The sequence below is a fragment of the Carassius auratus genome, chromosome 4 (assembly GCF_003368295.1).
Source record: "Carassius auratus strain Wakin chromosome 4, ASM336829v1, whole genome shotgun sequence".
NCBI classification, from domain to species: domain Eukaryota; kingdom Metazoa; phylum Chordata; class Actinopteri; order Cypriniformes; family Cyprinidae; genus Carassius; species Carassius auratus.
In genome coordinates, this window is record NC_039246.1 from 8,215,086 (window position 1) to 8,230,576 (window position 15,491).

The window sequence follows — 15,491 nt, forward strand, 5'->3', positions numbered from 1 at the left end:
TTAGGTGAAATGAACTCCTCCTGATTAATCGAAAACCTAGCACATTCATCAGAGAACTTGTAATTTTGTCCACACTAGAGCTTCTGGAAGGAGACCCACCAGTAATGATTAATCGTCATACGCGCAGGTCCCGAATGAAGAGCATCCCTCCCGCCTGTAAATGTGCTTTAATACAGTTTAATGATAGAGTGTCACCGTTGTTGCAGGAAGCTCGCTCAACGAGAGGCAGGGACAATCTATCCGAAAAGAGACAAGGAAAAGCATGGAGGACTTAATATCCTGGAAGTAATTACAGCTCTGCTCCTTCCCCGTGCACCCGAATGCCGAGACTCAAGCTATCGCTTCTCCGTCTTGCAGAAGCCTTGATAAACAAAGCTGTTTATAAAGTTCCTCGCAATCAATCACCACCTCTCTACCGGTTAGTCTCATGAGTGTTTAAAACACGGGGATCAAACGCTCAGAATCTGCAGAGCTGCGACTTTGCCGTTTGATGGAGAGACTGCGTTGCTGTTCTTGAGCCCCTGATCGATTCTTACAAATTCAGGAGGGCTCAGCGAGAAGATGAGGGGCTAAAAGTCTTCGTTCGGGATAATCCTTGGTGGCAAACATTCCTTCGCCAGTGTTGTGTATGTAGTAATCGGTCTCCGCTATGCCAAAGTTGTTTGCCAACAGCAGGCAGTGTGAGGTCTCATTATGGTGCCAGTCCAGAATGTCTGCATCAAATGCACACTGTTGCAACTCTTTGTCTCTGATTATCTGTTTGACATGAGTGCTGTTAGGTTAGAGAACAGTCATGTGGGATCCTTAGCAAACACAATTCAGTCATCACCGGAGATAAGACGAAACAGAAGAGAACAATCAAAATGCCTCGGGGAGCGTCCAGATAAATGGTGCCTCTGAAGAAAATCCTCCTTAAGTCAAAGTGATTATCTTTTCGGCATTTTATTCACCTTGCCGATTTAACTAGGCTTTTAGACATGTTTTTGGTTCGTAATTAGGCCAACCTTTTAAACTAGCTTTACTCTACACCCTACGTTCCTCGCTTTTGGTGCTGTACGGTATTTATTATTGATGTCCAGTTGCACAGTGTGTCTTGATTAAAGTCTGTCCCAGTTTATTGCTGTCAAACTGCAATGTTATATATGCATATGAGACGACATGGGAATGGTGTCATAGGCGATGTAGACATTGGCTTTGCAATGGAAGATCTGGGCTAGTAATGGAAAGGGACTATTCGTGAACCTGGAGAATTACTAGGATATTCACCATTATTGCTGAGCCCTGGAGCAAGGCACTTAACCCCGGGGTACTCCAGAGGGACTGTTCCTATTGGAAATGCAATATAAGTCACTTTAGATGAGACTGAATCCACTGCATGTCTAACTAAGTAACCGTCAGTTTATTGCAACACAAATATTCTGTTCCATTTTGAAAACAGAACCATGCCTAATTCTCAAAATGCTATCAAAATTCTGCTTTGCAATGTAACAGCACCAAGGCAGATTCGTGATGCATCTGGCAACCATTTTGACAGTTTAGATTTTATAAAAAGTATACATAAATGGATAAAACAATGGATATATTGACCAATTTTATGTTACCAATTGACTGTACAACTCACCTTAAAAGTCCACATCTCTGTTTGTTTCAAAGACATGAAAAATCATTTAAATTTTAAATCAGGCTCAACTGTAGAGGATTCTTATTCCACAATAATTAACAAATGTGAACCATTCTTATAAATAATTTATACTTTTGGGTATTTATTTATTAATCTACCGAACCTACACAATAACAATTTTGTTAGTATATATTTAGTTCATTTCTACCATTAATTTCTAAAGTTTAATACCATGTTACATTTACAAATAAATCACATCACGGAGAAAAATTCATCTCATATTGACTGTAATGATGGCTATTGGCAGTGTTGTTATTGCATCTCATAGCTAACAGCGTGCCATCCGTCTTCGTGCTCCAGAGAAAAAGTCTCTAAACGCAACAAAAATTAACAGTCCTACATCAATTATGTTAGTTGGCTGTGTAGATCATTAGATACTTCATTTATATCCAATTATTCGGCTTGGCTCATTACAAGTAATTAGTGTCCTAATCTAGTTATTTGTCGAAATATGGGCTGTGATGACCGTGTTGATTAGGAGATTTGGCTATTACATGGATGGATTTGTTTTAAGTATAGCTGACAAATGTTCTGCATACACATCAGTGATGTAGTAAGGTTTGCACTATATACTTCAAATCTTCTTAAAAAACACATTTGTTTGAGTGTTCAGACTCATTTGCTGGGAAAAGGGTAGATTACTCTTCAAAGAACAAAGCTCTTGGACTAACACCTACACAATCTTATAATGATCTTCAGCGATATTATTCACCGTCAAAATTGTACATGTTTTCATTTTTGTTCATCAAACACTCATGGGTACTTGAGAACATGGGTACTTCACAAAAATTAGTGGACACAAATCCAAGCTCGTGAAGAGACTGTTATCTTGACATTTAACTAAAGATTTCATCTGCCGTTACCTGTTGGAGTGCAACATACTTTTCTGGGGGTTGTGTAAGGAAATGTTCAGACTGTGACGACAACTCCAAAAACTCTTCAGCTGATTTAAATATATTCTTGAGTGTGGTTGTATAACATTAAGCACTTTACTTGGCTATCAAAGTCATTCCCTGTAGCATTGCTTCTGGAATCCCATTTTTGGCACATCATCTTCATGACTTCTTACTCTGAGATAGCAGAATCCTCAGGCTAGGCCACGTGTGCGTTATAAAACGTAGTGTGATAAAAATCTGAGCTGTCAATTTAACATGTTAAAGTACAAAAAAATATGTAAATAAAAATTCATAAGATATTTCTCTATGATTAAAACATTTTCCTGCCTTTGGAGCAATTTGTGGTTAATGGATTAGAAATATACTTACACTATCCTGTACTTCTAACATTGATGTTTGTTTACATACTCTAGAGACAAATTCCCTAAATGCTACGAAAATGAACAGTCCCCAATCAATCACATTGGTTGGCTGTGTATCCTTTATATCACTCATTTATTTCCAATTATGTGGCTAGGCTCATTACTAAGTAATTACCTCTAATATAGTTATTTGTCGAGAAAAAATTAGACCGAGATGACGGTGTTGATTAGGATTTGATTTGACTATTACATGGATGGATTCATTTTAAATATAGTTGACGCATATAGTTACTGATATCCATATAGAATATTATACTCTGCTCAAGTACTTAAAATAATCAGATACCCTAAAACAATCACGCAAGTACATAATTCATTACATAAATGTTACCATAAAAATATGTACAGTATGCAGGAAATCTCAGGATACAGCTTACTAAACCTTGCCTGCGTGGAACTGCTATTGTGAAAGCAGAAAAGCATTCTGAATGCTTTGGTAATTATACTCAAAGCTTTCTACATTAAATACTCAAGATTCTGAGCTATTTTTTAGAGATCATAATGATGTATTTTGGTGTTGTCCCTCGCCTCGTAGCATTTAATAAAACTCCTCAGTCACGTGCCTATGGAATTGCGCAGGGAATTATGTACTCATTTTATTTACAGTCTTTGAATCATACATACGACGGGTAAAAGAAAGTCCAATCAACACGTTTGTTATATAAACAATATAGTTATTACTCTGCTTTTTAATCTTAGTCTAATTGTCTGTGCTCAAGACAGAACCAAAGAAGACCATTTAGTTTAATTTCTCCCCTAGTGCCCCATGCGACAACACTGAGAATGCAGCACTCATTTGCATTGGCTTACAAATTATGTTCCATCCGTGTTCCAGTATGCAGTGATGTGGGAAATCAAGCCTGTCTAGCTAGAAGCAATCTTCTTCACACACTTAGCTTTTTCAGAGATGTATTTGGGCCTTAATGTGTTACGGCTTGAATTTCTGGAACCGTTGTGCCTGAACAAGACTCTGCAGTTTTTTTTGTTTTGTTTTTTTTTTGTGCATCATACACTCCGTATCAGACATGTCAGCTTTTATTCATGCTTGTTTTCATTACACTCATTTCAATTTGTGAAGAGAATGGCGGTTTTAGATGCATTCAGTTGAAATGCTAAATCGTCAAATGATGATTTGGCTTATTAATTAACTGTCAAATATTTGCAAAACTTTGATGCCCTCTTTATTATAAGATATATTATTGCTTTTTTCCTGTACCCTTCCTTTCTACCTCTCTCAGCTCCATCCATCCCCCTTGTACCCCGCTGTGATGGAGTATTAAGCGTTCTCATTCTCCTTCATCAGGGCCAGCAGGATAGGTGAATTAGGCTGGGAGATTGAGGCTCTAAGGCGCTCTAATGCAGTCATTGACTCTGAGGCCTGCTGGAGCCGCCTGACGCCACCTTGAGTGAATTAGACTCGGCCTTCTATACCTAAGAGAGATGGGCTTCCACCGCCGAGGTCCTGACCGCACCGAGCGAGAAGAGAAACACAGCTTGACAGGCAGTTCGCTCTCTTCACCCTACACTTAAGATTGAGCAGTCGAAGAATCTGTGATTGAAAGTTATAATAATTTAGAGAGGTACGGTGGTGCTTTGTGATAGCCTGGCTTGACCCCGCTGAAGAGAAAAAAAATAAACAACTCGATGCCTTCTCGATGCCTTCTCTTGTCTGCTGAAAAAACAAGTAAAACTCTTTCCAGAAAAGTGAAAGCATGCGGTTTACCTAGACAGCACTTCCTCCCAGGATGTATGTGCATTAGGATGCCCAAATATCTTCCATTAGCATTTGCAAATTTACTTGCTAGACGCTGGCAAGTTGCTGCACTGAGTTGTGTTCGGCGCATCACATAGATGCTAATTTGCCTTGAATACGCAATGTAGTTGTGTCAACGAAGTTGAGAAGACATTCAAAAGCAAATCATTACAAAAAGTGTAATTCAGGGCTTCCAAAGTCAGTCCTGGAGGGCAGGTGTCCTACAAAATTAAACTCTGCAGGACCGTGGCCCTCCAGGACCGAGTTTGGAGACCCCTGGTCTAATTGGTCAACATGACCTTAAAGGGATACTCCACCCCAAAAGGAAACTTTGTCACTTGTCACTTGTTGTTCCAAACCCGTTAACACTGTTCGTCTTCTGGACACAATTTCAGATATTTTGGATGAAAACCAGGAGGCTTGTGAAAGTATCCTTGTGTCGCGGCTGACACAAAAGAGTGTACGCTGCTTGCGTTCAGGGGATTTTCTTCAAAATGGTGCTATGGTGATGCAGAGACACAGAGGAGATGAACTGTTGAATAAAGTGATTATTTTTGTTCGCTTCATAAAATTCAGATTGAACCACTGATGGCAGATGGACTATTCTGATGATGTCTTTCATAGTTTTCTGGACCTTGACAGTGTAATTAACTTGGCATTCAATCGTACAGTCACAAGCCTCCCGGTTTCCATCCAAAATTTATTTGGAACGACATGGGGGTATGTGGTTAATGACAAAATTTTCATTTTGGGTTGGAGTAACCCTTTAAGCTGCTCTCATATGGCTAAGAAATGCATCTGATCAAGGTTAAAAGATGATTCTGGTGTATAGAAGCTAAACTCTACAGGAGAGTGGACCTCAAGGGCCTGTTCTAAAGCAACTTTATTTCACCAAGAAAAATGTCTGATAGGTGGACATGACCTTAAAGCATCCAACCCTGATCAGACTCGCGTGTCTGTAGCTTTTTAGTAATCTTGAAATCCTTGATTAATTTGTACCTGTTTGATTAGGTTTGAAGCTGAACTCTACAGGAAAGTTGGTTGTGAAGGCCAGAATCTGGTTGGATATGAACAAAGTCTCAGATTTCACTTTTTTTGTCAGTTTGATATGCAATTCAATCAATAAATTACATTTTGGCATGATTTCATGTGGCGTGACCGATTACTGTAGCCGCCTGAGTTTAATCATCTCTTCCTCTTTACTACTAGTTACTGCACAAAATAACATAAATGCACATCAAAAAAATGTTTTCAAAAGCAGTACAACTTACAGAAATGTTCATGTCTTGTGTAATAGTTCAATTAGTGTTTCAATCCCAGAAAGACATCATTATAACAGCTTGTGAACAATACATTCCAGGTCACGTTACATTAACCTCAGAAAACCCACTCAGTGACAATATCATCAATGACCTTGATAGTTAGCTGGAAACGTGTACTCTAGAAAGGATTGGTTTGCTAATTATAAGTGCACTTTATTACAAATTCTTTCTTTTTCTCAACCTGTTCTGCAGTATTTTATGTATGATTGAATACATCCTGAAACCAAGTCATGACATCCCTCATTTAAATGTTTGCCAAAAAACAAACTGGAGTAGAAAAATAACTATATCATTAATAAGTTAGAGTTTACAGCATTTGTTTAGATTTTTGGGAAGAAAAAAAAAAAACGTAATGTACCTGTTTGCATATATGTCTTTAAACAAATCATTAATGCATTGAATTTAATCGATTGAATTTATTCTAACTGCAACCATGCGATTTTAATTTGAATCGTTTATTTATTCAGAATGTCTCTCCACTAGTTTACACAATGTATATCACTGTCGTGTTTGTGCATACAATCCTTTTTTAACGAAATCTCTTTATCCTCCACAGGGTCTGATGATTCTGCTCCAGAATCTACCCACAATGCACTGGGGAAATGAGGAAGTTAGCGTTCTCCTAGCTGAAGCTTACCGGCTGAAGTTTGCCTTTGCCGATGCCCCTAACCATTACAAAAGATGAGGCTTCGACCAGCACGATCAGTGAATATGACGAGCCCTACTGACCTCGGAGGCGCAACTGTCTGTGTGAAGATACTGAACTGAAACCGTCACATTTTGATAGGAATATGGTCTGCAGCTTTTCCTGGAATTTTTCCGCACTTCTACTAATATCAGCACTCCGAATGCCATGAGTCACCCAGATGTCAAAAATCATGCTCTCTTGAAACACACTAATTTAATCTTTGTTTCTTAGGCTTTTCTATTTTTAATTTAACCACAACCTTTACCAAGATTATTATTATTTTTTTTTATGCGCACTGAATTTATTTAGATGGCAAGATTCTAGGAAGTAACGGCAATATCAGGACTGATGCTGGTCCAATTGATTCATGGCAATAAGAAGACGTCATTCAAAAAACATGGTTTATAAAGATTCGCAGTAAGAGCGTTTGGCTTAAACGGCGCCTACGAACACTTATTCTAACCTTGGTCTACCTCAGGAACCGGCTAGGATTCGTAGGGTGTTCATTTTGTCCCTGTATGTGAACAGTGCCCATGAGGCTTTGCAGTGGAGTCAATAAAATTTGCCTTATTTTGTCTGTTTGAGTCTTGCAAGGCAGAGGTTCAGTGAATAAGGGTGGCTAGAGATGCAAGCTGAAGAACTGATTCAATTTTCACTTTCCCTGTTACTCACGGCCCTGTCATTTTGACGTCCCATTTTGATATTGATATAATAATCCGTACTGACTGTACAATGCTGTCATTAATAGATGTGTTTGGGGATATCAGCTCTTGACATTTTGTCAGTATTTGAACTGTGCGCTGCTTCAGTCATGTCATCGGGCTTTTTAATTTGTGTGCCAGTTCTCACAACTAAATATAAGTGAAACTGCACTTGATCAGTCTATTTTCCTCCTTTTTGTACAAAGATATATTCTATGAATCCGCTTTTTTTAATTCTTTATTCTTTTTTTTATATACTGTTTACATTAACCTGTTAAGTTGTGCCTAACTTTAGAGATTGATGACATCACAGATATTTATTTTGCATTCATGATCATTTAGGATGTGGCAAAGCAGAACATTTGCCTTGACAGCGTTTACTCCTACATAAGCAGTGAATCCAGCAGCTCTACTGCTCTCCCTCGGCTGTTTGATGGGCCGTAGAATTGAAGGAATTTACTGTAACTGACATTCAGTGCCTGGACAACATGAAGTTACAGTACGAGCTATGTGGGGTTTCTGGACACCGGGCTTCTTGACTTAGTTTCTTGACTTCGAACTATGGAAATGTCAGAATGGATTTTAAAAGAGGTGCGAGTGAAATGTTCTAAAATGTTCTTGAATTAAATAGCTGTGTACAGAATTATGTTTTCAAAGAGATGTAAATAGAAAAAAAAGTGTAAATAAATACTATATATATGGTTCTAATTTGTTGACTTGTTTAATGTGTGGTTTTGACTGGTAACACTTTAGTTTAGGGACCATTACTCACTATCAACTAGTTGCTTATTAATATATTTATTTCTAACATATCAGCTGTTAATTAGCACATGTTATTGTCTTATCCTACATGACCATATTTTAGATCAGTCACACTTTAACAATGTTTGCCTCAATAAAATGCTTATTAATAATTAGTAAAGTAGTTGTTAATTTAGGTATGGGGATAGGATTGAGACATCTAAAGTTTTTTTTCTTTTTTTGTGTGTTCCTGTGGCTCAATTGGTAGAGCATTGCCATATCAAGCGCAATGTTGTGGGTTCGATTCCCCGGGAACACATGATAGGTAAAAATTGTTAGCCTGAATGCACTGTAAGTCGCTTTGGATAAAAGCGTCTGCTAAATGCATACTTTTTTTTTATTTTTTATTTAACTCTTTAGAATATGGGGCAATTCTCACAATTATTGAGTTGCTTATTAGCATGCTTATTATTATCTAGTATTTATAAAGCACATACTGTATTCTGCTACCTGATTCTGCATCCCTAATTCTGTCCAATACCTAAACTTAAAAACGACCTTACTATTAATAAGCAGCAAATTAGGAATTTGATGATTTGTTAATAGCTTGTTAATTGTTTGTTAATGGTCTATGAATTGGATCTTAATAGTTAACCGTGAGAATTGATCTCTTAAGTTTGTTTTTTTTTTCTCAAAAACAAAATAATGCTACAAGAACACTTTTTCTTTTGTTTTTCTTTTGTTTTTTTCCCGAAAGCTACAAAATCATGCTGCACACACGAGAACATTTTCATGTGAAATCGATCTGTTTTTTTTTTTGCCAGTTTTGTTTTTAATAATATGTATAGAGTGAAAAAAACTACCTGTGAATTCAAAATAAAAACAAAAACATGGAATATTAATTGGAATTATGCGAGGAGAAAGAAAATATGAAAGGATACCACCAATTTCACAAAATGAACTTTAATCAGACCATCCAATCAGACTGCCATTGCCTCGTTCACCCTTAAAAATCTCAGATCCAAGCTGGTACCCTCATTAAAGTCATTTCAACCCCATGTTTTCAAAATTCCCTTCAATTTTACTGTGTTTTTATATGGGGTAGGAAGTGTTCAAGTCCCTGTGGCCGCGTGCTGCAGGTTTGCTGATTAGAGTCTTAATATGCGTGCTGCATGCAGGGCGGGAGTTCCTCTCATTAGACTGACTGATGTTCACAGTGGCAGGTAATTAACGGCCCGCAGCAGCTCTGCCAGGCCATTCACATGAATTAAAAACACATTCAAATCACCACGGCGCCTGCATCTGAGAGGTGCCATAAAATGAGAACCTGTGTGAGAGAGAGAGAGAGAGAGAGAGATGGGATATGGAGTTTATCATTGCAGAACAAATGCCGAGATGAATCCACGTGCATTTGTGAATGTACATTATATTATCGTTATTAAGCTAATGTTCTGAGTCTGATAAGCTTTACGGGCAGCACCTGTGTCATGCTGTTTGTTATTTGTTGCTCATTTTGCAAAAACAAGCAAAAATGATATGTGCAGTGGCATCTTATGAAGGGAAGTGTTTAGCAGCTAACAATTTGTTCAGAGTGGACACTAATAAACTATATGATGTAACACAATCATGGACAATCAGAACATATTTTATGTTAAATGTAAATTCTATATGCTTCCCGGGCCAAACTGTGACTGAAGTTATTGTAGCTGTGTCACATGACACAGTATAATGTGCAAATAGTGGAGGTCTGTGGGACTAGCATAAAATAATTATTTGCAATTATTGGTTTAATGTTTGCCTCTTGTGCAAATATATTCCTTTTTGTCTCTGTTTTTATAAAATGAAAAACAAAAACCATTCATGTCAGCATTACATTTGAGTTTTTATTTGTTTTATTATTATCATAGTTTGTGAGAAGCTGAAAATAAAACAGGTTTTGTAGATTTAACTTATTCAATAAGTGCAAAGATATAATTCTTTAAACATGGTTTCCCTTTCGTGCACTGCTATACTGTTTCAGGTCATTTTGCTGTTTGTTTTCTCATATACTAGCATGTTTCTAAAAGCTATGGAGCTAGAAAAACCAGCAAATGTGATTACAGATGATTTCTTACCACCCAGTGACAGCCATGTAAAACCCATCTACAATAATGCACATATTACAGCTCTGAAAATGAAAAGGATGATAACAAATACCCATATGCTTTGATTCTGCATCTAATTCACCTCATGTCTGCTTTTCAGATCTGATGTATTTGCATCAATTCCTTTAGTTTTGCAAGCAGTAATACACTATATACTCATGGTACAATGTGGCATAATGAGTCTGTCATTCAACCCGTTTCTGAAAATTCAGTGTTATCCATGCCATTAATGGTATTTGACATGTTTGCTGCAAAAAAAATAAAGCAGATTTTACTTTCCTAATCAAGATATTTCAGTTTGTTTCTCAAGATAGAATGTGTTTCTTTTATTAGTCTGTCTATTCTAGCTATTCATAATATAAATGAAGTACTTCACTATTATATTATGCATCTGAAACTGTTTAAGTGATATTTCAGGTGTAGTCAGCTTTGAAGAAACAATGTGGAATAAATTAAACCAGTGAATAATAAACACCCCACCACAAGATATTTAACGGATCCCTAATGATAAAGTGTCTTACACTCCTTTATATTCTTGCAAGAGTTTTATTTGGCAGACCAGCTGGAAAAGTTTGCATAGGCGTACGATGATGTTTTTATGTTTGTATAAAGATCTAGATCTGCATTTCCTAAAGGAAGCATCAGAGCTTTGAAGGCAGCAAAATAAATTTATTAAAGTTTATTGTGAAGTTGTAATGTGAACCAGCTCAGAATAACAAGACCTTAAACCTTTATAACATAATAAACACAAAAACCATATCAAAAACCGTTATAACATAATAAACTCACATACACATATATATTTCGAAAACCCTGCTGAACATTCTGTCCGTGTAAATATGCGGTCACATTTGTTTGCCAAATTTTCACAGACAAAATGCAGTGATTTCAAGAATCCGCAAGATCAACAACATAATCTCATTGCAGTTCATACCTATTTTGCAGTTTGGTGAATTGATGGTTAATTTGTCAAGTCAAGTCAAATCACCTTTATTTATATGGCGCTTTAACCAAAATACATTGCGTCAAAGCAATTGAACAACATTCATTAGGAAAACAGTGTGTCAATAATGCAAAATGATAGTTAAAGGCAGTTCATCATTGAATTCAGTGATGTCATCTCTGTTCAGTTTAAATAGTGTCTGTGCATTTATTTGCAATCAAGTCAACGATATCGCTGTAGATGAAGTGACCCCAACTAAGCAAGCCAAAGGCGACAGCGGCAAGGAACCGAAACTCCATCGGTGACAGAATGGAGAAAAAAACCTTGGGAGAAACCAGGCTCAGTTGGGGGGCCAGTTCTCCTCAGACCAGACGAAACCAGTAGTTCAATTCCAGGCTGCAGCAGAATCATCTGTTTCCTGTGGTCTTGTCCTGGTGCTCATCTGAGACAAGGTCTGTATCTGGGGCTCTAGTTGTCCTGGTCTCCGATGTCTTTCAGGGATGTAGAGGTCCTTTCTAGGTGCTGATCCACCATCTGGTCTGGATATGTACTGGATCTGGGTGACTGCAGTGACCCTCTGATCTGGATACAGACTGGATCTGGTGGCTACAGTGACCTCGGAATAAGAGAGAAACAGACTAAAATTAGCGTAGATGCCATTCTTCTAATGATGTAGCAAGTACATTCGGTGGTATGGGAAGTGTTTCTGGTTCCGGTTTACCTAATTATTTGTAGGAATTAGTATGATATATATTGTATGATTTTGTACGATCTCCTTTAGTGGCATCACATTTGGTATCAGTGACACCAAAGCTGGCGCAGTGCATATTTTGATATACTCATTTTGGAGCTTGTCGGCCTATTTCCCCAACTTCATATTATAAAAAAGAACAACTTTGTCCAAGTTCAACAAGAAACACATGTTTAGAATGTCATGAGGGGAAACCCAAATTATTTTCCCAGTGAATGATTGCTTTAAAGTCTCTTTGACTGCAGCTGACTTACTGACTTGTGAGCAGTCCCTTCCTTAGATCAGTCGCATAAACTCACTTAGCTTTCTATGCTGACCTTCTGTCATGCCCAGACCAAGAGCATGAGATTACTGTTTCTAATGGACGTTGCTCTTGAGTCTGTGAGATCAAATACATTCAGTATATACAGCCTCTGAAGGTTGTTTTCATAGAAATGATTGAGCAGGACAGACTCACAGAGACAAATGCTGACATTCCACTCTGAATCAATTTCAACAGGCCTGTCCTTGGACTATGTGTCCTCTATCGGCGCTGGTCATATATCTGTTACTCAGCAGACTGCGGCAGAATCCTCTGAACGTGTTCTGTGATTGAGACACATGAGCGCAAGTACGGTTCACGTCAGAGCATAATTGCCTTTTCTATATTTGCAACATTATGGCATGAATAATAACACAAAGGATTTCAATTTTAATGGGTAACCTGGCAGCCTTCTTCTTATGGTCGTGAATCATGTTGTTCGCAAAAATAATAAATCAATGCAATTATATTTACTTACCTACCTCTAAATCAGAGCTGGGGAACTTTGGCCATTGAGATCCGCTTTCCTGCAGAGTTTAGCTCCAGTCCTGATCAAGCTCACCTGCCTATAGCTTTCTAGTAATCCAGACGACCTTGATTATGTTGAAAAAAAGACAGATGAGTCAGTCGCTTCAAATTTTAAATCTACTGTCCTTACTATCCATGCCACTGTCCCAGATACTGGCTTGATTAATTTTGTCTTGCTGAACCTGACAATGGTGGGCAGAGTTAGCGTAAATAGCCTTTTCCAACAAGACAGGCTATTAAGCTCCTTGCAAAAACATGCCTTTACCTTTATTTTTGTCCAAAAACATTCCTATACACGGTACAACTCACTTTAGTTTCCAGCTGAAATGAACACTGAAGGCTATAAATCGCCTACAACTTTTGTTGTTTTTACATTCACACAAGTTGTAATGACAAGGGCAAGTGATCTATTCATGAAGACTAATTTTTGTGTGATTTCCTGCATAATGCAATGTCACGATCTCAAGACACTTTTACCATAGTGCATGAATTGTAAATCAAAGGGATAGTTCTTACATCCATGTCAAACTTCTGTCATTACTTACTCACTCTCATGTCGTTCCAAACCCATAAAATCTTCGTGCATAGTCAGAACACAAATTAAGATATGTTTGATGTGTCATAGCTTCATAAAATTATGATTAAAGCTTTATATTTGATGTGTCGTAGCTTCATAAAATTATGGTTGAACCTTTGATGACATATGGATAATTTTACAGATGTCATTTATATGCTTCTGGGCCTGGAAACATTTCAGTTACATTGCTGTCTGTGGAGGGTCAGAAAGCTCTCGGATTTCATCTAAAATATCTTAATTTGTGCTCTGAAGATCAATGTTTTAAGGGTTTGGGACGACATGAGGGTGAATAATTAATGACTGAATTTTCATTTTTGGGTAAACTATCACTTTAATACAATGTTGACATTTGCGTCACATAATCATGCATGGCTTTTCTGATGTACAATAGAAAACTTGGCTAGTAGCTCATCAGTGCATTTATTTTATCACCACTCACTAAACATTTCACTTTGAAAATGTTGCAGGAGAAGCAATATAATTTGATCTGGCAGAAATATTGCCACGAGCACATTAATATGAAAACTACAATGCATGGCTTCTCAAAAGTTCAATTATTTGAAGGCTACTATTTTATTATGCCACTACGCATTTACTTACAAAAAGCTTACCTATGTACTAGCTAGGCTAGGTTGTTTAACCATGCATAGCTGCAAAGCAGTTAGTTAGTGTGGCCTTAACATACCAGTTAAAGAACCACTGACTACTGTCCATTGGTTCATTTACTTGATATTTCACAGCAGTGGGCCATTAAGAAAATCTGAGCAATCGCATACAGCTTATCATGCATATAGCAAATATTTCTAGAAAACCCCATTCACATGTAAAAAGATTAGTTGAAATTGTTGCTCAGGCAGTGCACTCCATCCAGGCTTGCGCTTTCGAAAACAGGAAGCGACATGGTGCAATAACTATCAAAGCTTTCCTGCATCTGCTATTTGTTGTTTGCCTAAGAACATTTGGTTAGGTCTGTTAGCTCTGCCTGGCTGTTTCCTCCATGTTTCATCAGATCGCCCTGTTTTGCCTGCTATGACATCTGTGTGACATGGCTGTGGCTTCCCTTTCCTCATCAGGCTGAGCTTGGTGCTGCTTGCAAAAAACCTTGCGGTTAATCACAGCACCTTTTGGCCTTCATTATTCGCCCTGCCTCGTTAGCAGAAATGATTAATATTAATCCTATTTTAGTAAGGAGCGTTGCCGCATTTTAAGAGGAAAGCGTGTGGGTTGAAAATAGGTGTCTGGGGAGAAGCAAAAGATATAACGTACAAATAATCCATCGCCCACACTACGAGACGTGCAGCTGGATCTATGCCTGTCTGTGATGGATCTTTATGGTTTCCTTGATGGTCACCTGAGGATTATGGTTTGGATTATGGACTGTGAGTATGCATCATTAACAGAGTTGCACTCAATGCTGTAGATCTCCAGAAGTTGGCAGTTATTTTAGTAAAAGGGCAACAGTTCAGAAGGTTAATGTCCTGAGGTTAATACACCGTTCAAGCCAATGGTTTAACATCTATTCTAGAAATGTCTCTTAAATAGAAGCTTGTTAACCGGTGACCTGAATCACGTGCTTAGTTTGGATATTTTTCAGATTAAGTTTTCTTTCAAATGATATTCACTAGATCAAATTGCAAATCATAAAATGTTGCCATATCTCCCTATTACTTAATTCAACTGTTATCAGATTTTTTTGTTTCTTAATTCTGTATTATTAGTACGATTTATTATTCTTTTTCATTTTTTTTATTCTATGCTCATCAAAGCTGCAGTTATTCGATCAAAAATACAGTAAAACAGTAATACTGTTAAATATTATGACAGTTTAAAATACTATATGTTTCTATGTTAATATACTTTAAAAAGTAATTTATTCATGGTTTGGAAAAGCTGAATTTTCATATAGTCTTCAGTGTCACATGATCCTACAGAAATCATTCTAGGTTTAGCTTTTTTTTAGTTTAGTTTATTTTTTTATTTTTTTTTTTGGAACCAGTGATACTTTTTCACGATTCTTTGATTAAAAACCAGGTAATAAAAAAA

General features: G+C 37.4%; 1 protein-coding gene across 3 annotated transcripts in view; it reads left to right on the plus strand.

Moving 5' to 3' along the window:
- LOC113057948 (TBC1 domain family member 22A-like) overlaps positions 1-8,171 on the plus strand; it is a 130,219-nt gene extending 122,048 nt beyond the window's left edge. For all 3 annotated transcript variants that reach the window (XM_026225579.1, XM_026225597.1, XM_026225588.1), the window contains one exon: positions 6,631-8,171. In XM_026225579.1, the coding sequence (XP_026081364.1) occupies positions 6,631-6,759 (129 nt within the window). In that variant the 3' untranslated portion in view covers positions 6,760-8,171. The remainder of the gene's footprint in view (positions 1-6,630) is intronic.
- The last annotated feature ends 7,320 nt before the right edge of the window (positions 8,172-15,491 follow it).